This window comes from Mustela putorius, unplaced genomic scaffold (assembly GCF_011764305.1).
Source record: "Mustela putorius furo isolate JIRA1106 unplaced genomic scaffold, ASM1176430v1.1 tig00000738_pilon_pilon_pilon, whole genome shotgun sequence".
Classification (NCBI taxonomy): Eukaryota; Metazoa; Chordata; class Mammalia; order Carnivora; family Mustelidae; genus Mustela; species Mustela putorius.
The window spans coordinates 4,428,386-4,453,445 of record NW_025421463.1 but is presented as its reverse complement, the minus strand read 5'-3'; the positions used below and the strand labels follow the sequence as shown (position 1 = coordinate 4,453,445).

General features: G+C 40.9%; 1 protein-coding gene across 1 annotated transcript in view; it reads left to right on the top strand.

Moving 5' to 3' along the window:
• Positions 1–262: 262 nt before the first annotated feature.
• Positions 263–25,060, top strand: part of EP300 (E1A binding protein p300) — an 82,025-nt gene continuing 57,227 nt past the window's right edge. The window contains exons 1-2 of the mRNA XM_004771265.3: positions 263–1,199; positions 19,637–20,274. Coding sequence (XP_004771322.1) covers positions 1,106–1,199; positions 19,637–20,274 — 732 coding nt within the window. The 5' untranslated portion in view covers positions 263–1,105. The remainder of the gene's footprint in view (positions 1,200–19,636; positions 20,275–25,060) is intronic.

Below are 25,060 nucleotides of genomic sequence, written 5' to 3'. Positions count from 1 at the left end.
GAGGCGAGCCGGGCCGAAGAGAGGCGGCAGGGGCCGAGACAGTGGCAGGGGGCCCGGGGCGCACGGGCTGAGGCGACCCCAGCCCCCTCCCGTCCGCACACACCCCCACCGCGGCCCGGCAGCGGGGCCGGCGTCGACGCCTAGGGGGGACCATTACATAACCCCGCGCCCCGCGGCGCCTTCGCCCGCCGCCGAGGGCGGCCCCGAGCGGAGCCCCGGGGGGCGGGCGCTCCCGGCACCTGGCCGCCGGGGGTGGGGGCCGCAGCGGCGGCCGTATTTATTTCTGTGCCGCGGGAGAGGAGGGCGAAGGAGGAGAGCGCGGCGCGAGGAGAGGCCGCCTGCGCCGCCCGCCGGAGCGGGGCCTCCTCGGTGGGCTCGGCGTCGGCGCGGGCGGGCTGCGCTGCTCGGCCCGGCCCCCTCGGCCCTCTGGACCGGCGAGCTCCGCGCCCGGCGTCCTCGCCGCGCCTCCGCCGCCCGCCGCGCGATGTGAGGCGGCGGCGCCAGCCTGGCTCTCGGCTCGGGCGAGCTCTCTGCGGCCATTAGGGGCCGGTGCGGCGGCGGCGCGGAGCGCGGCGGCAGGAGGAGGGCTCGGAGGGTGGGGGCGCAGGTCCGGGAGGGGGCACCGGGAGGAGGTGAGTGTCTCTCGTCGCCTCCTCCTCTCCCCCCTTTTCGCCCCCGCCTCCTTGTGGCGATGAGAAGGAGGAGGACAGCGCCGAGGAGGAAGAGGCTGATGGCGGCGGCGGAGCTCCGAGAGACCTCGGCTGGGCAGGGGCCGGCCGTGGCGGGCCGGGGACTGCGCCTCTAGAGCCGCGAGTTCTCGGGAATTCGCCGCAGCGGACGCGCTCGGCGGATTTGTGTTCCTGTGCCCTCCTCCGGGCCTGGGCCCAGGCCCGGCCCCTCGCACTTGCCCCTACCTTTATCGAGTCGGCATCCCTCTCCAGCCACCGCGACCCAGCGAAGAGAAAAAGGAACTTCCCCCACCCCTTTCGGGGGCCGGCGGAGCCCCCCGAGCCCACCCCAGGGAACGGGGCGGGGAGCCCTGGCCCAAGAAGAGATTTCCCGAGGATTCTCGTTTTCCTCGTCTGTATCTCCGAAAGAATTAAAAATGGCCGAGAATGTGGTGGAACCGGGGCCGCCTTCAGCCAAGCGGCCTAAACTCTCATCTCCGGCCCTCTCGGCGTCGGCCAGCGATGGCACAGGTTAGTCCCGGGAGCCCTGGCCTTCCACATCCCCCTTAATCTTTTTTGCTCCGTGCACCCTTCTTCTTCCATATTTTCTTCCTTTTTCTTTCTTCTTAGTTCTCTGCTTCTTCATTAATTTCAAAGGTGTTTGAATGAGCTGGTCGAAGACGTCCAGTAGCCCAACCATTTTCTTTGCTTCCTAATACATTCGTTGCAACACTATGTCATATAGATGTGTGTTCTGGAATTAGAGCTCTTGAGTGGTGCTATGGAAATAGCCTTTATTGTTGCTCCCATGCAGTTTAATTTTTGAAATGCCAGTGCATTTGTGTGTAAGGGCTTTTTTAATGCAATTTTGCTTTGAATGTTTTGTTGTTGAGAAATGAGGAATTGCGAATCCTTTCTCTTCTATTGCACTTACTCTGTTTTCTCTACTTTCCACTCTTCCTTTTCAAGGTTTTCTCTTTTTTGAACAGGATTTTCCGTTGAGGATGAGAGTATTAAAAAAAATCTCGATTTTATTTGTGTGTATGTGTGACCCAAGATTTCAGGTTTGACGTTAGGTTTAACGTCAAACCTGAAATTTGGTTCGAATTATTTTACCTCCCATTCCTAGCCCCCCCCCCTTTTTATTTGCCTTAAGAATCAATATGGAGCGCAGTTCATTTTACATCTTCCATTTCTTTGGTGTGAGACTAAAATGTCTGAAACTCTGGGGTTTTAGGTTGGGGGAGAGCAGAGGCATTTTCTTTGCAGTTTGTACTCACTTTCGGCGGGGGGGCAGTGGAGATAACCAATTGTGTGAAGTTATGTACTTGGAAATCAAAATTAGGAGTTGTAAGGGTCCCAGTCATGAACTGCAAATGTAAACTGATCGTACAAAAGTTTCAAATGTGCATTAGGTTCTGTATTTGTGTGGTTTTGATTTTTTATGTTTTAAACATACTTGGGGATCCATAGTTCAGCTTAAAACAGCTCAGCCATTCTTAACTTCACTCAGTTGTGGACCAACCCTTTTGTCAAGGGAAATTCAGGGAGACTTCCCTCCATCATTCCCTCCTTATAATTAGTTTGGTGCTGTCCTGATGGCCACCGACCTTCTCTTTTGCTCTCGTAGTTGTTTGAGGTGCCAGGATAATGAAGAGGGAAGAATGGCTGGCCATCTGACAGTCCACAAGATGTTCCCCCTTACTACGGAGCATCTCTGTAACTCAACGTCATCCCTCCATCTGCCAGTGAGAGCGCATAATGGAGTTAAATGTACCCTATGAGTTTGTAGAGAACTTCTAAAGTATGTTTCTAAGTAGGCTTCGTCTCTCAGGGTGAAAATGTAAGGATGTGTGGCAAATGCTTTGGATTCTTTGCTTTTATAAGAAAAATGTGTCATGAGTTTAAGATAACTGCAGATTGAAGATTTTTGCAGTTTTCTACTTCAGACTTGTAAAATTGGCCATGCAAGAACTTTGATCTATTCTTATTCCTTGAACTTTCTGTATTCTTCACAGGTTTTTTTTTTTTTTCCTCTTACTTGCCTTTTTTCCTCAGGACTGTTACACATATCGAGTATCCTATTTCTTTGCACTTACTAAAATGTTCCGAAGGATTTTCATATCACCTTTAGACATATTTCTGTCTGTATGTTTTTGTTACTTTAATTTTTGTGTACTGTAGTAATGAATTTTACATTTGAGTTCAGTAGTCACTTGGGATGTTGTAGAAAAAACTTTAATGTGTCACTTTGATGACCCCTGATTTGAGCAGCTTAGTCTTAGAGAAATGCAAGGCCTGAAAGGAAAGCTGTGCTCTCTTGTTCAGGTACCTCTGTTCAGGTGCACTACTGCTTTCCTATTTGATCTGTGTACTTAGCAACTTTAGCTAACTCATTTTAGTAGTGTCTCACCTGTCTAGTACACAAAAACTGCTTGGCTACTTGAAATATCTTTGGATAATTAAGAGAGTCCTAAATGTATCAAGTGGGTTTTTAGAGTAAAAAACTCTCGACCTTGAGATGAACTCAATTTTAGTACTAAGGGTTTATCTTAGTATTAGTTACCTTTCTCTAAATTTTGTGATGAGAATTGATCCCCCTGCCCCAATTAAGATTGTACTCTAGGAATTTTTTGGTGTCAATTTTTAATCCTAATCAGTCTGGGGTTTGGCCGGGGAGCGGGAGATGGAGGGAGAGAGTGAGGGAGTTCTAAAGAAAGTACTATCCCATTGTGAACTTCATTGAAGTTGGTGATTCCCCCCCACCCAGCCAACAGTGTGTAGTATAAGTTGGCAGGGAACTTTAAACAGACGCACCTCACTTCTTAAAATTGAAGTTTTCAAAACATTTCTACTTTTTGACTTTTGAGTTATTACCTGGATATTTTATAAATGTGAAAGTAAGTTGTTTTTTGGTGATTAAGAATTTTATCTAGAACTGGATAAAAATGATCCCAATGTGCTAGCCATCAGAAACTTTTTATTTTATTTTTGTAATGATTAGGTCTTGCTATTTTAGTAGTGTAAGCAGACCTACCACGAGTGTTGGCATGTGCCCGTTTTACAGGAAGGAAAACTGGAATCCAGTTGGTTGATATACTAATGTGTTAACAAATTAACGTTTAAATTCCAGCTTCTGGATTTTTACGGTTAGCCACTGATGGCAGAATAAAAATGACTTCTTTATGAGAAGTCAAGGATTCTTCTAAAACATTCCGGATTGATTCAAATAACTTGAATTAAGTTAAAGTTTATGTGTTGGAATGGGAAGACACATTTTTTTAGCTTTTGCATCTTTGTGTTCCTGTTTCAGTATTTGTACTTGACTCATTGAAAATTTTATTTAACTTGGTATGGTTAGATCAGAACTGTTTGATAAATCAAATGACTGCGTGTCCTCCACCCAAAAAAAAGATGCTGAAAGCCTTTTGTAAAAATATTCTGGTAAAATTACTGACCAGGAAAGTTAACAGGTAAGTCCTGAAAATATTTTTTTAACCTATTTCTAGTAATAATCTGAGTGATGGGCTTGATGAGGTTGATACAGTTGCTTTCATTGTTCACTGGGTATGTTCTGTAATCGCTTTGTAAACACTTAATGCTATATGCACTGAAAGAACAGACTCTGGAAAGATGGCAGATATTGTGAGGATCTGGCATGTTAAATAAGGATCTTTCTGGTCTTGGTAGCAGTTTTGTAGTCCTACTGTGTACTCGTGTCAGAATCGGCTTGGATTTTATGCCTGTTTTTCATTTCAAAGGAACAGATAGGGCAGATAGTATATGTAATATTTAATATATATAATATTTCCTTTTGACCACTAGATTAATGCACATAATAAGGAAGTGGCAAGGATTTTTTTTTTTAATGTCATTTATATTTTCTCAAAACACTACTGTGGATTAATGGTTTATTATCCTAACCAGAATATTTTTGGTGGAGGCCATTTCTTTTCAGCTCTTAAGCCTATGATACTGTGTTTTAATTTTAATTTTTAAGGCGTGCATGTTTATATTAGAGTTCTCCTGGGGTTTTTCAGTTATGGCTCCTTGGTCCAATGAGGTACTGCTGACCTCAGTGTTATGTTGCAAAACCTTTTATTAAGTGCCTTGAACTCTGGCAGTTGCCTATTCTCAAGGCTTTGGAAGTTCATTTATAGGTCTTCAAGAAGGCTATATATGATTGATAGTGAGATAAAGTGACTTTTGTTAAATTGTAAACAGCATATGTGTTATATACAGTATGGGTGCCCTTTTCCAGCAGAAATTCTTTTTTTTTTTTTTTTTAAGATTTTATTCATTTATTTGACAGAAATCACAAGTAGAAGGAGAGGCAGGCAGAGAGAGAGAGAGGGAAGCAGGCTCCCTGCTGAGCAGAGAGCCCAATGCTGACTCCATCCCAGGACCCTGAGATCTTGACCTGAGCCGGAGGCAGCGGCTTAACCCACTGAGCCACCCAGGCGCCCCATCCAGCAGAAACTCTTGTCTGTCACAGATGTAAGGAATGTATTGGCATGTCCAGTGAATGTATAATGGAGAGGAAGGAAACAGTTTCTGCTTTTGGTTGCCTTTTTGCATTATTTTCTGTTTTACTTTGCTTTTCCACCTTCTCCTTAGTCTGTTCTATAAAAAGCGAGAAAAATTGAAACAAGAAGTTGAAAATTAGTGCCTGATGGTGTTTGTAGGGACGTTAAGTGGTAAATAGGAAAGGGGAAAAAAGAGTAGGAAGAACGTTGCACAGTCAAGTGGGAGTGTAAAATCCCTCTTTCTGGTATATTTACAAAAACATCTCAGGAGCTGTTCTGCCAATTCATAGCAGCCAACAATTAATAAGATATGCTTGTTTCGTGTGTATTTGGTGATTTTAGGGTTTCCTCTTCGAGAATTTCTGAAGTTGAATTTTTTAGTGTGGCAGACATACTAGAGAAATTAATGGGCAGGTTAAAACTTAAATTATACCAAGTGTACAAATTTTTAAAACATTGAATTTTGCAGATGATTTTTTCATGTGATGGGTGTTAGTTTTCTTCTGAAATTTTGGTAGGAAATTTTTATTGCCTAGTTCTCATAGGTTTAAGGGAATGAATTTTAAGGTGTTAAGCTTCTTCTGAACAGTTAAGATATCCTTTGTTTTAAGATATAGATCTTATTTTATAAATGCTTCAAAAAGCATTTAGGAGTAATTTAATTAAGAGAGAGAAAGAAAAACTAAAACTCCTGAAAAAAAGTTAGTGCTTAAGAAAAGGGGTTTTTGGAGAGACTAGATTTCTGATCCCAGATGTGACTTTATTATGAACTGTCAACCTTGGGCCAATTACTTAACCTCTTTTTCTCAGCTTCCTCACCTGTATTACCCACCTTACAGGATTATGATGAGGAATAAAAGAAAATTCTCTTTGTCAAATGTTTAGGATGGAGTGCTTGCTGCAGTGTAGTAATATGCTCATTGTGTTGATGGTTTTTAACCTTACTGGCTAAATATATAGCAACGACACAGCAGTGGTAAAGATTTTTTAGTGGATTTATAGATAGATTAGATAAAGAGAAAGCCAACTTCATGAAGTTCAGAGAGTAGTAGTCTTTTTTTTTTTTTTAAGATTTTATTTATTTATTTGTCACAGACAGATATCACAAGTAGGCAGAGAAGCTGGCAGAGAGAGAGGGGGAGGCAGCTCCCTGCTGAGCAGAGAGCCCGATTTGGGGCTCTATCCCAGGACTCTGAGATCATGACCTGAGCCGAAGGCATAGGCTTAACCCATTGAGCCACTCAGGTGCCCCCAGAGAGTAGTAGTCTCAGAAGTAAAGCTTATGATACAGTTAGCCAGTCTGCTCAAAGATTAATTTTCTGAACAGTGTAAGAATACAGGTAGCTGAGACTAAAAGTAGAAGCACGCTATGTCCTGTCATACAGGGTGTTTTGTATATGTAAGTAATTAAAATGGAAATGAAGTATTAAAAGCATAGTGAGAAATCAGAAAGATTGTTCTTACTAGAAATGCTCAAGTTAGAATGGCTTTTTGCTAAAGAACTGTGTGATTAAACACTATTTTTTTCTATTTTCTGTTTGCTTATCCCTGGGTCTTAAAAGAGTTTCTTAAAAAGGAAGGGGGAGAAGAAAAGGACAGTGCAGTGCTTTTCACATGTTTTTGACACACCCAATAAGAACTACATTTTACATGGAGAACTAGAGCCCCTACCTCAGCAAGTGGACAAACTACTTCCCTTACTACCTGTAACATACTCTGATGTTTTCTATTATTTTTTTTTAAGTTCTGTTTGTGACTCATCATATTGATTTCATGACCCGCTATTGGCTTGTGACCCACAATTTGAAATACTGGCTTAGAAGAGTTGACAACTTGGCATTCATCTGTACTGGACCAACATTTTCTGTATACTAGGCATTTCTCCTCAGTGCAGGGAATACTCAGTTAATCAAGACAGACATGGACCCTTCCTTTCTGTACGTAGCTCATAGATAAGGGGATGAGAGTGATGATATTTAAGACTGACGAGCATTATGTTTGTGAAGTACCATGTACAGAGAGAGACACAGGAGGGCCTATAAGCTGTAACTACTGTTCCTCTGGTGGCTGTCTTTGAAGAATTGGTGTCTGATCCTGAGATCTGAAGGATAGAATATAGGATTAGTAAGAGTGCGCCCAGGCTGGGAACAAGAGTATGGCCTGTTCAGGAAACCTATTAATTTCCTTCTGACTGGGGTGGAGGGGTGGAATAGCCAGAGATACAACCATATAGGTAAGCACAGAGCCAGTTATGCTTGGCTTACAATTCTTGGAGTTTAGACTTTTCCATTTTAGCTCTTTTAAAAAAGATTTTTATTTATTTATTTATTTATTGCCAGAAAACACTTGGATTAACACTTGCGCAAATGGGGGAGAAGCAGGCTCCCCACTGAGCAGGGAGCCCAATGCTCAGGACCCCGGAAATCATGACCTGAGCCAAAGGCAGATGCTTAACCCACTGAGCCGCCCATTTTAGCTCTTTTTTCTTTTTTTAAAGATTTTATTTATTTATTCATGAGAGAGAAGCAGAGGCAGAGGGAGAAGCAAGCTCTCCAAGTAGCAGGGAGCCCATGTGCGATTCGATCCCAGGACCCCAGGATCATGACCTGAGCCGAAGGCAAATGATTAACCATCTGAGCCACCCAGGTTCCTTGTTTTAGCTCTTTTAAATGGTTGGGACATAATTACATCTTGATGATTGACTAAAGTGAGGAATGCTTTGCAAAGGAACAGGGAAAAATATTAAATAGGGAGACCAGAGAGATGGCTGTTTTAGGATTCCAGCTGTGATGAGGGTGGCCTGAATTAGTAGATGGAAAGCTGTGAAAAGATTTGAGGAAAGTGGGTGACCAGCAGAACTTAGTGATTAATTACACGTTAGGATGTTGTGATAGAGGAATCAAGGGTAATTCCCAAGTTTCAAGTTTGGGCAGTTGGATTGGTGAGGTTGCCATTTTCTAAGATAGCAAACATAGGAAGTGAAGTATTTGTGTCTGGATGGTGGTGGGGGAAGGAGTTGTGATGAGTTAAATTTTAAGCATTTTGAAATTATGTGATTCCCCTGAGTTGAGTAGTCACTGTTTTCATTTGGTGTGTCTTTCTCTTATTTCAGCCAATAAACGTTAATTACCAAACATCAATTGCTAGACACTTGGAATTGTAAAAATGAATCAAGGTTGTACTTTTTGCTCTTAAAGCATTTAGGATCTGATGGGGTTGGTACACATGTCCGCACAATTTTCCTGTGAGTCGTAGTCTGATAAGTGTTTTTAAAAAGTCAGGATAAAGGGAGAGGATAGGGATTTTTTCTGACAGTGTGAGGTTGGAGAACTGAGGGAAAACTTCAGAAAGTGTATTTGAACAGAGGTAGGAGAACTTGAAGATAACTTAAAGAAGTAGAGAAAGTTGGAAGAGTATTTGTGTTTCAGGTGGAACAAATAAAGGCGGTTCTGATGTGACTGGAACGCAGACTACGGTGTTATGTTTTCATGTGAGACAGGTGGAAAACGATTTTGGTGTCCTATTATGAAAAGACAGAAATATAGTAAGGAGTTTGACATTTCTTACCATCAGGATAAAGCTTTTACGAGCAAGAGAATGACATGGTCAGGGAAAGGGGGAAGACTAATTCTGGTGACACAGTACAGGCTGAGTAGCAAGGAGAGCCTAATGGCAGGAAGACTTAGGGATATGTCATTTATCTTTTGAAGTGCACTTCCATTTGCCTTGGAAGTTTTTGGTAGAGTGTAGTTATTGATGTGGGTGGTTTATTTTTTTAAGGTCCAGTTTTGTTTACCAGTAGTCCTAAATGTGGAGAATACAGGAGAGAACTCAGAAACCATTCATTCTCTCCTTTTTCTTTACAGATACGCAATCTTTAGGAATTTTTTTGGTTTTGTTTTTTGGAGAGATAGCTCTAGCACGTAGGCTCCCCTATGGGCATTTCATTCCCACAGGACAAACCCCAGTCAAACAGATGAATCTTAGACTCACTTCCAAGATGTTACCAGTATTCAAAATCAAGAAATGATCAGTGGTGGTTAAACTAACATGCAGTTTAGGTTTAATATGAACATGTCATTGAGTTGATTTTTAAAGTGGGATTTTTGATAAATAATAGTGACCTCACCTTTTAGTTAATTTCATGCCAAGAAGTGTCACCATATTAATAAATTGATGAAGAGCAAGGCATGTAGTCAGTATAAAACTTCTAAAAGTGGGCGGGAGGTCACACATTTGATCACTTATAACACTTCATCTTTGTTTAAATTTTGAGACCTAACTTAAATATGTTGGGGTTAAGAGTCAACTCCAAGTCAGTCACTTGCCAGAGTATAGGTACACCTTTTGATGTCATGGTTGCAGGACAATGTTAAGAATGCATATTTTGAAATTTGCTTGCACTTCTGCCCTTTGACTCCTTTGGATTTCAAAATTCAACACTTGCTGACATGCATAGCTATGTGATCCTCTATAACCTAATATTGATCATCGTCTTCAATCCAGATTTGTAAATAACTCACAGATTGTTTCCAGTTGTCTTGAAAAGTATTAGAAGCCATATCTGTTTATCCAGCATGGATATTTCATTTTAATTTTCTTAGTTTTTAAAAAGTAGCTTTGAAGTATTTGTGCATCTTTCCTTTCTTGATAGATGGGTTGTTTGTGATTAGATTAGTTCTACATCGTATCGAAATACAATTTTTTTTTTAAGATTTTATTTATTTACTTGACAGAGAGAGATCACAGGTAGACAGAGAGGCAGGCAGAGAGAGAGAGAGGAAGGGAAGCAGGCTCCCTGATGAGCAGAGAGCCTGATGGCGGGCTCAATCCCAGGACCCTGGGATCACCACCTGAGCCGAAAGCAGACGCTTTAATCCACTGAGCCACCCAGGCGCCCCTCGAAATACAATTTTTAAATAAAGCGCTGAATGAAGGTTAGGAAAGCTGTTTCATTCTAATTAATCCATGAAGTCTGCAAATTTGCCTCATTTTAAAGGCTGCAGTGTTTTAAAATGTCCTGCCTTTTTTTTTTTTTTTTTAAAGATTTTATTTATTTATTTGACAGGTAGAGATCACAAGTAGGCAGAAATCCAGGGAGGGGAGGAAGGAAGCAGGCTGTCTGCTGAGCAGAGAGCCCAATGTGGGGCTCCATCCCAGGTCTCTGGGATCATGACCTGAGCCGAAGGCAGAGGCTTTAGCCCACTGAGCCACCCAGGTACCCCAAATGTCCTTCTTAAACACCCAGACAGCTGAGTTAATGTAGAAAGTGTCCTAAACCAATCAAGAATGAGATATCTTTGTTATATTGCCAATGTCTAGCCAAACTGTTAACAGATTTATTGAAGTTATATAGATTTGACTTTCATTACCATCCTTACTTTTTAAAATCCCACATCCCTCGCTTGGAATAGGGGCTCTGAGCATCTGATCTCTACCCACCTCGTCGCTCACTCTGTTCTCCCTACTTTGAATTCTTAACAGTTGCTGAACTGGAGCTTTAGGTGGTACACATCCCATTTTCTTTCTCTCCATCCTTCACCTGTCCCACTCCTACTTATCCTCTGGCCTCACTGCTGGGTTAGAGGAAAGAAAGGTTTTGAGATCTGGAATGTTCTTTTTTTAAAGCATTTTAATGCCATAGAGAGAACTAAATGAAAGGAGAATCAGGGGGGCCTGGGTAGTTCAGTTGGTTAAGTGTCTGCCTTCCCCTCAGTTCATAATCCCAGGGTGCCTGCTTCTCCCTCTCCCACTCCCTCTGCTGCTGCCCCTGCTTGGGTTTTTTTCTCTCTTGCTCTGTCAGATAAACTCTTAAAAATAAGAGAGAGAGACACACACACTCAGTGGATAAATTCTGTCTTCTGTTAAGTGCATACTTGAGAATTGACTAGTTTTGGAATAGTATGGATATTAGTATGGGTATTTTGCTTATGTGCACAGTTTAAAAGCAGTACTGAGTTTTTTATTTGACTTCAGTTTACCTGAAGCAAAAAAAGAAGCCTGTTACAAACAAATAATGTTTGGGCCTTGCAAATGGGGAAAAAATGTATAACTGGGAAGAGGTGCCATTCAGTAGAATTAGATTTTGGGCCAAAATTATTTCAAGTGTCACATCCTAATTAGAAACTTCAAAAAAAAAAAAAGCCTATTATTTATGCTCACAGCACAGTGTGCAGTGTGGGATTGTATTGTTAAGTATTCTAATTTTGAAGGTTATGCTTCATTTATGTATTTCATGGTAGGTAGTATTTATCTAGTTTCTCATATATTGTGGAAGCATCATTTTTGGAAAGGCTAAGTGATGTGAGTATTCATTTTACAAGAGATTACATGGCTAAATTGTATAGCAATATAGAAAACACCAAGGGTGACCTACAAAATCAGTATGTAATAATGAAAGGATGTTTTGACTCAACGCTGGTTTCCCACATAATTCAATCCGATTTTGTTTTTGTTTAGGTTGTCACATTTCTAATATCTGGTTCATTAGATACACCTCATGTATTCTAAACTTTGCAAATCACATTTAAATCGGTCCTGTTAGTCACATTTGTATCACTGTATTTGGATTGAATGTACACTCAGGTGAAGAAACATTTTACTCAGAGTTATTTTGTACTTGAGCATCATTAAAGGTATTTGGGAACTTTTCAACCAACTATTTGGTAGAAACTGTCCGTTAGTGATGTTGATTGGTTGATAATTTCTTAAAAGTAAGCAGGAAATATCTTATTGGACATAATGTGAGTTTATTCAGCAGTTGTCTGTGATACTGTTTTGTGATAATTTGCTGTAGGATAGTCTAAAAGGTAATAGAATAAATTTCTAACCATATTTAGATTTATAAATTTCTAGCCATAGAGAAGGGAGGCAATTAAGCAAATATTTAGGAGCTTGCTTTAATATCTAGAAAAGATACTTGCTGCCTTTTCCTTTCTTACCTCCTACCCCTCAGTCCACTGCAGTCTGGCATTTGCTGTTCACAACTCCAGTGAACCACTCTAACCTGGATTAGTAAATATTTCCTAGTATCTACATTTAGTCAATTCTCTCTGGAGCATGGGACATCACCAACATTTCTTTCTTGGAACCTGGTTTCCAGGACAGTATTCCTGGTGGATGGGCTGGGGAATATTGGGTTTTAACATCTTTTGATGGTTTAAGATTATTGTCCCTTAAACGCTTGTATATCTCATGGTCCCCCTAATGTCCAGTGGTGACTTTTTTCTTACATCATCGTGTATTCCTCTAGATTTCCCATCTGGATAGCAGAACCACTATATACTCTTAAGTCATGCAGCCCAGAAACTTAGGAGTCATCCTTGTCTTTTTTCTTAACCCGCCACCTGTAGTCAGAAAGAGTTCTTTTGATTGACATTTTGGTGCCTGCCTGTGCTCATCTAATACATCTGTTCCAGGATCAACTGCTAGTTTTTGTCACTTCTCCAGCAGCAGTCCCCTAACCAGTCTCTGACTCCAGCACGTCCGTCCAGTTCATTCTTTATCTTGTTTGCCTGAGTGGGATCTAAGAAATACAGATTTGTTCATATGCTATTATTGCTTAACGTTCTTCAGTAGACCAATTTTCTCTTTATAATAAAAATTCCAAACTCTTAGCTTAGGGGATCTTCTAGGTTTCTCATGTTTGTTGAACATCTGAATTTTATTCAGCAAATGTGAACTAATTACTATGAAGGGCAAGTTGAGATAGGGGTCTGAGAAGATGATTTATTTGAACCTTCATTGTTTCCCCTTTCTTCGAAGGAAGAGGAAGAATTTGAAAAGCTAAGTAACAAGCATGAAATTGAGGCTGGTCAGTACTAAAACTCACCATCCTGTAGGATTTCCTAAATGTGACATTAAATTTTTTAATTATTTTTTTCCCTTGCATCTTCATACATTTTGCTTTAGTTTGGGACTGCTTTTCTACTAGTTTTAGACCAAGGGTTTCATTTGTTGTCTAGGACAAAATTGTAGCTAAGGACTCACACTAGAAGTTATCCTGGCCCATCCCTCTGGACAGAAGGTTCTGAAATTTCTCATCAGGCGTTCAGATTCTCTGTCACTTAGCCAGGGACATCAGAATCTTCTGTGTAGTTTACCTTTTTCAGTAAACACTGTTCCTGTCCCTAAAAACAGAACAACAATAATAAAACTCCATGAAGGAAGTAGAGAAAGTTTAACTGTATCTTGATGGAAGGGCGACATGAGCTCACAGTTTCTAAATGAGGTCAGCTTATAGATTTGGGTTTAGACTCCCTGTGCAGTGCCAAGGTATAGATAACAGTGATAGCTGATGGCATTTAGGAATCATAAATGTCCAGAGCTTTGAGGCACAAAGTAGCTTAGGGGTAATAATGAGTGTTAAGGATATTAGATGAAATAATAGGGTCTGTTTGATCAAAGAATATATGACTTTTTTATGTAGTCTTCCAAATTAGTATAGCTGTTGAAATGTTTTAAGTAGGGGCGCCTGGGTGGCTCAGTGGGTTAAGCCTCTGCCTTCGGCTCAGGTCATGATCTCAGGGTCCTGGCATGGAGCCCTGCATTGGGCTCTCCAGTCAGTGGGGAGCCTGCTTCCCTTCCTCTTTCTCTGCCTTCCTCTCTGCCTATTTGTAATCTCTGTCTGTCAAATAAATAGATAAAATCTTTAAAAAAAATGTTTTAAGAAGAGGTAAGAGAACTCTTATAAAGTTTAAATACCAATCAAATATAAATACAGTATGCAATTTTAGAATTGCTGTAAAACATTATTTAATTCTGTGAGCATATGGTAGATCGTGTGAGAAATGTAAATATTTATTAAATGCAACCCTTGGGATGCCTGGGTAGTTCAGTCAGTTAAACGTCCAGCTCTTGATTTCAGCTCAGGTCATGATCTTGGGGTTGTGGGGTTGAGCCCCCCATCCTGCTTCCCTGCTCAGCAGAGAGTCTGCTTGGGAATCTTTGTCTGTGCCCCTCCCCTGTGCACATATGCGAGCTGCCTCTCAAATCTTTTAAAAAAATAAATGCGGGGCGCCTGGGTGGCTCAGTGGGTTAAGCTGCTGCCTTCAGCTCAGGTCATGGTCTCAGGGTCTCTGCTCAGCAGGGAGCCTGCTTCTCTCTCTCTCTCTCTCTCTCTCTCTCTGCCAGCCTCTCTGCCTACCTGTGATCTCTCTCTCTCTCTCTCTCTCTCTCTCTGTGTCAAATAAATAAATAAATAATTTTAAAAATGCAGCCCTTATCCTTCAGATACTCATAATTTGGTAATGGAGTAAGATGCACACAAACATTTAGCCATAACAAAAGGTAGAAGGGAGTGCCTAGTTGACATTGAGAGCCATCTTGGGAAACAGGAATATTGGGATCAATCTTTGAGTTGGAACCTGAGTGGATCTCTTGTAGTAGTAACTACATTTTAGGTCTATTGAAAATACAGGATTTAAAAAAAAAAAAAAAAAAAAGAAAGAAAGAAAGAAAGAAAAAAAAGAAAATACAGGATTGCCATTAACAAAAAAACCAAAACTTTTATTTTCAGGGTCTATCCATGTAAACCCTCCTGTCTGGCTTCCTGATGGAGCTAAACTTTTTAATGTGATGGGAAATGTTTTGCATAAACATGAAGGAGCAATCAGATGGAGCATATTTGTGGCTATAATGCATGTTAAATTAAAATCCTCAAGATTCTAGGGTCTCCAGGGGGACTTCCATATTCCTAAAGTTGACTTCTCAGTGAATTCTGTGTGTGTGGCTCTTATCTACTACAGATACTATTGAGAAGGGTTAGTGGGAATAATACAATTCTTGAAGTGCCAGGAACAATCCCTTGTTGAAAGTGCCTGATAAAAGTTTGTTCTCCTTGTTACAAGATTGTTTGTCTCCTAATAGGGTAATGATTCCATGGACTAATAATAGATAAAACATATTTATGGTGCTTAGTATGTGTCAGGCACTATTCTACAAATTAACTTATGAAGTAGGTACTTTGTTATATAGAGGTGGAAACTAGGCTCTTCTGTGTGTTCTTCAGAATCCTCTTGTCAGGTTCCCTGAAAAACTGTTAGGATTTTGATTGGCATTGCATTGAATGTGTAATTTTTCTTGTATTATTCCTTTGGCTGGATTGTCCAGTACAACATTGAATTAGAAGTGTTTCTCATGGTTATCTTTGTCTTGTTCTGATGCTAGAGACTTTGATGTTGGTCCGTTAATGCATTATTTGCTGTCAGTTTCTGGGTTTTGGAAGGAACCCCCCTTTTTTTTTTATCACTTTAAGGAAGTTCCCATCACTTTCTTGATTGCTGTAGTTTTTTGTTGGGTGTGACTGGGTATTAATTTCTTTTTTACGATTTATTTATTTATTTATTTGACACACACAGAGAGAGATCACAAGTAGGCAGAGAGGCAGGCAGAGAGAGAGAGAAAGAGAGAAGCAGGCTCCCTGCTGAGCAGACTCGATCCCAGGCGACTCGATCCCAGGACCCTGAGATCATGACCTGAGCTGAAGGCAGCAGCTTAACCCACTGAGCCACCCAGGTGCCCCTGAGTATTGAATTTTATACAGTGTTTTTCTTTCAGCTATTGAGATGAACCTTACATTTCCATTCTCCTTTGTTAATACAGTGGATGGCGTTTATAGATATTCTAGGCTTCTAATGCAGATCCCTCCACCCTGGATTCCTGACATTATCCCAACTTGATCATTACAGTGCATTTTAAGACACTGATGAATTTGACTTGCAGGGTTTTGTTTTGTTTTGGGGTTTTTGTTTTCAGTTTTTGCTTCTTACGTTCATGATTTTCTTTTCTTGTACTGGCCATGTGATTTTTAGAGTATTCTGTTTTCTAGAAGTGTGTATGAGGTTGAACTTTTACTTGGAAAGTTCAGTGAGGGGGGGTGCCTGGGTGGCTCAGTTGGGCAACTGTCTTCCACTCAGGTCATGATCCTGGAGTCGCGGGATCAAGTCCCACCTTGGGCTCCCAGCTCCACGGGGGGTCTGCTTCTCCCTCAGACCTTCTCTCCTCTCAGCCCCTCTCTCTCTCACACTGTCTTTCCCTCTCTCAAAAAAAAAAAAAAATCTTCAAAAAAAAAAAAAGTTCAGTGGGAAATGCCTGTAAAAAAACATTTAGATATGGTGTTTTCCTCATGGGAAGATAAACCAATGATTAAGACAGAGACTCACTCTTTCTCTCTCTTTTTCTCTTTCAAGATTAATTCATTTGAGAGAGAGAGGGAGAGTGCAGAGGAACAAGGGGAGGGGCATCGGGACAGGGAGGATCCCTAATTGTGTTTCAGGATTATTCAGACTTTCTGTGTCTCCTTTTTGAAAACTTATTTAAATGGGAAATTTCAACTTAATAGAATAGTTAAAAGGAATTCCCATGTGCCTGTTACTTCAAGTTATTTTTGCACACACAAACATGCTCCGCTCCTTTCCTTTTTTGCTGGAGTGTTTCTAGCAAATCCCAGACCAGTCATTTCACCAGAAATCTTCTTATGTATCTCTTAGTTTAAAGGATTTGTTTTAACATAGTAACTATGCTATTACCACACCCACCAAAGTCAATAATTTAATATTACCCACCACTCAGTCATATTTAATTTTACTGATTCTTTTTAAAAAATCTATTTATTTATTTATTTATTTATTTGAGAGAGAGAGAGGCGCCTGGGGAGGGGCAGAAGGGAGAGGGACGAACAAAGAACCTCAAGCGGACTTCCTGCTGAGCGCAGAGCCCAACTCGGGGCTCAGTCCGGTGACCCTGAGATCATGACCAGAGCCAAAACCAAGAGTCGATGTCAACTGACTGAGCCACCCAGGTGCCCCTTCCTGATTCTCTTCTTAAAAATGGGTTTTCTTATAGTTGGTTTGCAGGTTCCAAACAAGGTATATCTAGTTGTTGGTTCTCTCTAATAACAACTCCCATTCCCTTATATTTGTCTTTTTATGTCATTGATTTTTTTTTGCAGAAACTGGGATGTTTACCCTACAGAATTTCTGTTTGATTAAGGTTTCATTAATATTTTCTCAGGAACGTATCCATTTTTGTCTCTAATTTTTTTGTGTGAGGCTGATTAGCTGTATTGCTTTCTGTTTTTTTCTTTCTTCCTTAACCTTCCAGAAACTCCGCACCCGGAGCAGAGAGCCGGATGCGGGGCTCGATCCCAGGACCCTGGGATCATGACCTGAGCCGAAGGCAGAGGCTTTAACCCACTGAGCCACCCAGGCGCCCCATGTTTTTCTCTTCTTTTGATAGTTACTTTTATCTTTGATTATCTTGCTACTATTTTTTTCTAATATAACTTGGCTACTTAACTCAATTTTTATCTTTACTTTTTACTTAAGTTTTGAAATGTATTGTTACTTTCCTTTTGTGATTTCCTCTTGTCACTTACGTATATGTACACTTTTCAAATTTCTAAATGACGGGGTGCCTGGGTGGCTTAGTGGGTTAAAGCCTCTGCTCAGGTCATGATCTCAGGGTCCTGGGATCGAGTCCCACATTTGGCCTCTCTGCTCAGCAGGGAGCCTGCTTCCCTCTCTCTCTCTCTCTCTCTGCCTGCCTCTCTGCCTACTTCTGATCTCTGTTTGTCAAATGAATAAATACAAAATCTTAATAAATAAAATTTCTAAATGAGCAGAGTTTTTTTTTTTTACTTAAATGCTCAACGCAAACTATGCAGATGATGGGATATATCCTTGTATACTGTAGGGGAAAAGTAGAATGCAAAATTGTTCATAAAATATGTATGATTTTAGTTTAGTGAATTATGTAAGTGGAAACAGTGAAGGAAATATATCCACATACTAAGCAGTTGTTTTTTCAGTAGTGATTCAGAAAAAAATTTTTTTTTTCTTTTAAGATTTTACTTATTTATTTGTCAGAGAGAGCACAAAGCAGGAGGAGTGGCAGGCTGAGGGGGAAGCAGTCTCCCCACTGAGTAAGGGAGCCTGTTGTGGGACTCTATCCCAGGATCCTGGGCTGAAGGGAAATTTTACTCGAGACTTTATTTGAATTCCAAAATGCCTAAGATACATTTTGTAGGAGCACAAAATGATTTTTCAAAAGGAAAGAATACTATAAAAATCTGGACTCTGAATCATGCCCAGAGATCAAATACAGAGCAAATTGTGTGTGTGTGTATTAGAACTTCCCATTCTTTCTTTTTTTTAATAGATTTTATTTTTTTATATGACAGAATGAGAGAGCACAAGCAGGGGGAGTGGCAGAGGAAGAGAGAGAAGCAGGCTCCCCACTGAGCAGGGACCCCATGTAGGGCTCCATCCCCTAGAGCATGACCTGAACTGAAGGTGGATGCTTAACCAACTGAGGCACCTAGGTTCCCCAATTCAGAGCAATTACAATATGACCAGATGCTTAAGTGTGTTGGACATTAGGGAGTTGGTGTGTGAGTGGTGAAACTTGTCCTTCCCAAATACAGAGTCTGGATGCAGGGGTAGGGTGAGGGGTGGTGGTAGGAAGAGATAGCATGGAGGAGGGGAGAGAGACAGACACACAGATAATTTCAGTGCCATGATAGAATGCTCTTAAGAACAGAAAGGGCACATAGAGGAAGAGTTGGGCTTCGGAAACAAGATTAAATTGGACCCAAGTAGATCATTACTAAGTGGTATTTTGTCTTCAAGGGATGGACTATCTTTTAATAGTATAATCAGTTGATTCAAGTGTATCTAATTATTAAATACCCAATAGTGCCAAGATTTGAGAAACCCTGAGTTAATCCATAACTTGCATTCTCTTTTTGGAGTGATTGGGGTGATTTGTATGTTGTTAAAGGAACTAGGTAGGCATAGTTTTATATCCTATTCCAGTGAGATTTTGGTTAAGGAAAGCTCTCTGTAGGCTGAGGTCAGGTGAAAGTGAATTCACTCAGAGCAGGCACTTTGATGGCAGGCACTTTGATAGTCACTTAGTAAGGAATGGTAGATAGCCCCTGTCATGGAGTTCACGGTTAACGTTCTTGGAATGTCTGTCAGTTTTCTTCACTTGATCTTAGCCAAAAGGCTGAGAAACCATCAGTTGTCTTTATTATTATAATATTTTAAGTCTTGTATTTCATTCTGAACTTAGTTTGTGTATAGATAAGTTATTTTAACCTCTTTAAGGAATTCTGGAATATTGAATGGTTGTATATCTTTTTTTTCATGAACAGCAGTACAAACTGGGCAACTCATGTAATGGGGTTGTGCTAACATTTAATCCTTTTTCCTTTGGTCCTACTTTAGGTACAGTTCATAGGTGTTTAAACTTGTTGGCATAGCCAAATATTTTCTAATTTTTAAATACATATGTAAAAATTTTTAGCATAATATGAAAGACTATAATACATGTGGTATCCCATGGATTGAAGTTTGGAAATATTTAATGCTTATCAAGAACTAAACAGAGAATTTTGTGATTTTGATGGTCAGACTAACTGTCTTTTCTCTTTGCTTTTAGATTTTGGCTCTCTATTTGACTTGGAGCATGACTTACCAGATGAATTAATCAACTCTACAGAATTGGGACTGACCAATGGTGGTGATATTAATCAGCTTCAGACAAGTCTTGGCATAGTACAAGATGCAGCCTCTAAACATAAACAGCTGTCAGAATTGCTACGGTCTGGTAGTTCCCCTAACCTCAATATGGGGGTTGGTGGCCCAGGCCAAGGCATGGCCAGCCAGCCCCAACAGAACAGTCCTGGATTAGGTTTGATAAATAGCATGGTTAAAAGCCCAATGGCACAGGCAGGCTTGACTTCTCCCAACATGGGGATGGGCACTAGTGGACCAAATCAGGGTCCTACGCCATCTGCAGCAGGTATGATGAACAGTCCGGTAAATCAGCCTGCCCTGGGAATGAACACAGGGATGAATGCTGGCATGAATCCTGGAATGTTGAGTGCAGGCAATGGACAGGGGATGATGCCTAATCAAGTCATGAACGGTTCAGTTGGAGCAGGCCGGGGGCGACCTAATATGCAGTACCCAAACCCAGGCATGGGAAATGCTGGCAGTTTAATGCCTGAGCCACTGCAGCAAGGATCTCCGCAGATGGGAGGACAGACGGCATTGAGAGGCCCTCAGCCCATTAAGGTAAGTGCAGTTTGGGTTTGTATGCACGGTCAGAATGTTTTTCATTGTTCCCATGATGGAGGGAGGGCTTGAGGTCAGTTTCTCATCTGTTCTTTTTTTTTTTTTTTTTAAAGATTTTATTTATTCGATAGATCACAAGTAGGCAGAGAGGCAGGCAGAGAGAGAGGGGGAAGCAGGCTCTCTGCTGAGCAGAGAACCCGATGTGGGGCTCGATCCCAGGACCCTGAGATCATGACCTGAGCCGAAGGCAGCGGCTTAACCCACTGAGCCACCCAGGCGCCCCTCTCATCTGTTCTTTACCGTTCCTGCTTAATCTTCTTCCATGGTGTACCATTTCTCACATATATGCCAAGGATCTGTGTTGGCACAAATTTTATGAAGCTCTTACATTAATTTTAAGTAATACCATTTTTTCACAGTTCAGTGATAGTGTATACCTTCAGTTTGTTCCAGCTGATTGCTAGCTAATTCCTGTTTTCTCGGTATTAGAAGTAGTAATGGAATATTTTCACAAATCCTAGAAAATTTTTAATTCCTTTCTAAGCCCACTTTACCCTTCATAGCATACTTGTAAAAATATAGTTTTGAGCTAGCTGGCTCTATACCATCTTCAGAGAGAGATCACGTATTTCCACTACTTGGAATATCCCTGGTTTTCAAGAGGTGTTTATTCTAAAAGATTTATTAAATGTTATTTTTTCTCATTAGTTAATGGACATTAAGATGCATTCATTTACTCAGAAACCTCAACTGACATTCCAAGTGTTTAGTTAACATAATTTTGGTCATTGTTGGAAAGGCTTTTCTTTTTCAAAAAGCCTACTCTTTTAGCTTTATTAACTAACACACACCAAACACATTTTTCAGAACTTTTAAAGTGTGTTCTTGATGTATAAAATTAAGATGTTATAACTCTGTATTTGATGTGTATTCCTTCATATTTTTCCTACATACCTATTTCTTTATTTTTTGAAGTGGTATCCCTATAATTGCCAGCACCTGTCATATAGTTAGTAAATATTTGTTGAATGAAAAAGATGACTTTGCTTGGAAGGTGATATTGAAGATGGTTAAGATTTTCACAAGCAGTTAAGAGCAAGCTCTCTGTGTAAGCTCAATTACTGAGTAGGCATTGGGACTTTGTGTTCCTGAGAATCATGATGATGAGAGAGTTCAGGGGTGAAATTAAAGACAGTGGGAGGAGATGCGCCTGGGTGGCTCAGTCGGTTAAGCATCTGATTCTTGAACTCAGCAGCTGAGGTTTTGATCTTCAGGTCGTGAGTTCAGGTGCCGTGTTGGGCTCTACACTGGGCATGGAGCCTACTTAAAAAAAAAGGAGATGAGGGACGCCTGGGTGGCTCAGTTGGTGGACGACTGCCTTCGGCTCAGGTCATGATCCCGGAGTCCCAGGATTGAGTCCCGCATTGGGCTCCCAGCTCCACGGGGAGTCTGCTTCTCCCTCTGACCTTCTCTCTCATGCTCTCTCTCACTGTCTCTCTCTCAAATAAATACATAAAATCTTAAAAAAATAAAAAAAGAAAAAGAAAAAAGTAAAGAAATGTTTCCCCTTTAAAAAAAAAAAGGAGATGAATAGGGAGTGGGGAGACTGAGGTCATATTCATAAATGAAAGCCCTTAATTTTTAAATTTAATTAATTAATTTATTTGCTACACAGTAAAGAATATTGACCTCTTAGGGAAAGATTCTGTTATCTTTCCTACCTCCTCTGTAGATTTTCCCTTTTTGGTACTTTAATGTTGCTGTGTTGATATGGTTCAGTTTGAATATTTGGAGTGGAAACCAGAATCAGGAAGGTAAAATATTTAGGGGTGCCTGGATGGCTCAGTGGGTTAAGCCTCTTCCTTTGGCTCAGGTCATGATCCCAGGGTCCTGGGATCGAGCCCCACATCGGGCTCTCTGCTCAGCAGGGAGCCTGCTTCCCCCTATCTCTCTGTCTGCCTCTGCTTGTGATCTGTCTGTCAAATAAATAAATAAAATCTTTAAAAAAAAAAAAGGTAAAATATTTATTAGGTACCTCTTCTGGGTTCTAGAACATAGCTGTAAAGAGTCCCTGCCCTCCTGTTGTTTACGCTCCAGCGGGGAGTGGTGGGGTGACAGATGAAACCTTCCCTGACTGATCAGATACTTACTGAGCCTAGCTTTGGTGTTGAATGAAGATAGAGCTGTGAATAAACTTACTTCATAGACCTTACTTTCTAGTGTGTACGTAAGCTACAGGCTTGCATATTCCAGGTACAGGGTGGGAAGAGAAATTTGAAAGGAAAGGCTCAGGGGCACCTGGCTGACTTAGTTGAGCATGTGACGCTTGATCTCTGGTTGAGCCCCACATTGTGTGTAGAGATTACTTAAAATCTTAAAAAAAAAAAAAAGACTCAGTCATAGTGGGGTACTATGTATTTATAATCTGAAACACAAATTTCAGGGCGCTTGGGTGGCTCAGTCGTGAAGCGTCTGCCTTCTGCTGTGGTCATGACCTGGGTTGGAGCCCTACGCCGGGCTGCCCACTCAGCGGGAAGCCCGCCTCTCCCTTCCCCCTGCATGTGGTCCCTCTCTTGCTGTATCTTTCTCTGTCAAATAAATAAGATCTTTTTTTAAAAAACAAAACACAAATTTCTCGTATCAGCATTGTTTCAGGGACTGGATATATAGCAGTGTATAAAACAGACAAAAATAACCTTTGTAGTGCCTCTTTTCATGGGATGGAGGAATTCAAATATAAAAATATTATTACTAAAATATTTTGTGGTTTTAAATGAGTCCTGTCTATATTTTTAAAGTTGATACTCGTAAAGTACATAAAGCGCTTCCTAACATATAAGAACTCTAAATGCTTATTTAGTAGATGAGTTTTGGGGAATAATGTAGGTTTGGGATGAGATACCCAATTAATATACAACCAAGTACTTTTATAAAACAAGTTTTCTCTTTATAGCAGGGGGAAAAAAACTATATTTTTTTACTGGAGATTAAAATAAAGTTGAGTCAAGGTGTTAAAATTATTGGATAGCAATTCCCTTTCTGTGGGCCCAGGTCCGAAAATTACCTCAAAGAGCTGATTATATTCATTACTTTTCTTCCAAAATTCCTAAGAGTTCTAATGATATTTAAGAATCCGGAATTAGGGGCGCCTGGGTGGCTCAGTGGTTTAAGCCGCTGCCTTCGGCTCAGGTCATGATCTCGGGGTCCTGGGATCGAGTCCCACATCGGGCTCTCTGCTCGGCGGGGAGCCTGCTTCTCTCTCTCTCTCTCTCTCTCTCTCTCTCTGCCAGCCTCTCTACCTACCTGTAATCTCTCTCTGTCAAATAAATAAATAAAATCTTTAAAAAAAAAAAAAAAGAATCCGGAATTAAGGAAATTTTCAGTGAGACTTGAAGATTTGAACCGTCTTGGCAAATGGCAGTGACTTTTGAGCACAGTTCTTTTTATGGAGGAATCTGTGGTTCAGAGTGTGTTCATGGGTTGTGACATTACTGCTTAAACAGCGTTCTTCCAAAGCCTAACAGTGGTTTATGGGGAAAAACTTGGGTCATATCCCCCTTTAAGCTAGTGTTTGATTTTAGAGTTAGCATAAGATGAAGACAGGGTTTTATGTCTTAAAGTTATTTCTGACTGATTAGTTCTGGAAGTGCCATGAACAGCAGAAGAGTGCCGATTTTGAGTCCTGGTACCTGGGTTAGTTTCTGGGCTGTTAGCACAGTCGTTTCCTCTTCAGCTGCATATTGCCACGCTTCTTGGTGAAATTCTTTCACTCTCCAGTAACGTCACAAGACATAATCTACCTCTTTAAAAATGCTGGTGACAAAAGAAATAAACATTTTTGAAAATCCTTTCCCTAATAGCTGCCTTTTTATGTATGAAGAAAGAGATGAAATTAATCATCATAGTTAATGATGGTGGACGGTGGAGTTTTACTGCCCAGGTTAACAATGAACTCAGTTATTCACATGTAGCTATAGTAACTTGGGCAACTTGCTTGCTCTACCTCAGATTTCCCATCTGTAGGATGGAAGTAGTAAGAGTGGGTAACCTACCTGGTGGAATTATTGGGGAACTAAATAATTAATAGAAGTAAGCCCTTTGTGAGTGGTATATTTTAAGGACTTACCTGTAGAGTAGTAATAGTAGTGGGAGCATGTGCTTAGTATTATTGTAGTTCCATTTTTGTGAAGTTGTTCAAACATTTTTATGGGGAGAGGGAGAAATCGAATCTAGATCACCTAAGTTAAGCTGTAATCTTCTAGAGGCATAGCTCTTGGCTATAACAGGAGATGAAACAATATACCACATGAACAGCTGTTGGCTGGAGGATATGGGGATGCCCACTAGTAGAGACTTCAGTGGATTAATATTCTATAAATTTGGTGAAGATTAACTTTCTTTGGAACTAAGGACTTTTTTTTTTAATGATTTTATTTATTTATTTGAGAGAGAGAGCAAGCACGAGAGGAGAGAGATCAGCGGGAGAAGCAGACTCCTTGCTGAGCAGGGAGTCTGATGAGGGACTTGATCCCAGGACTCCAGGATCATGACCTGAGCCGAAGGCAGTCGCTTAACCAACTGAGCCACCCAAGCGCCCCGGAACTAAGGACTTTTTATTCAGGCAGTGTTCATTAATATTCTGGATGCCCCCCTCTTAGAAAATACAAAAAAAAATTCTAGGGGTTCCTGGGTGGCTCAGTCAGTTAAGCATCTGCCTTTGGCTCAGGTCGTGATCTTGGGGTCCTGGGATCAAGTCCCACACTGGGGCTCCCTGCTCAGGGGGGAG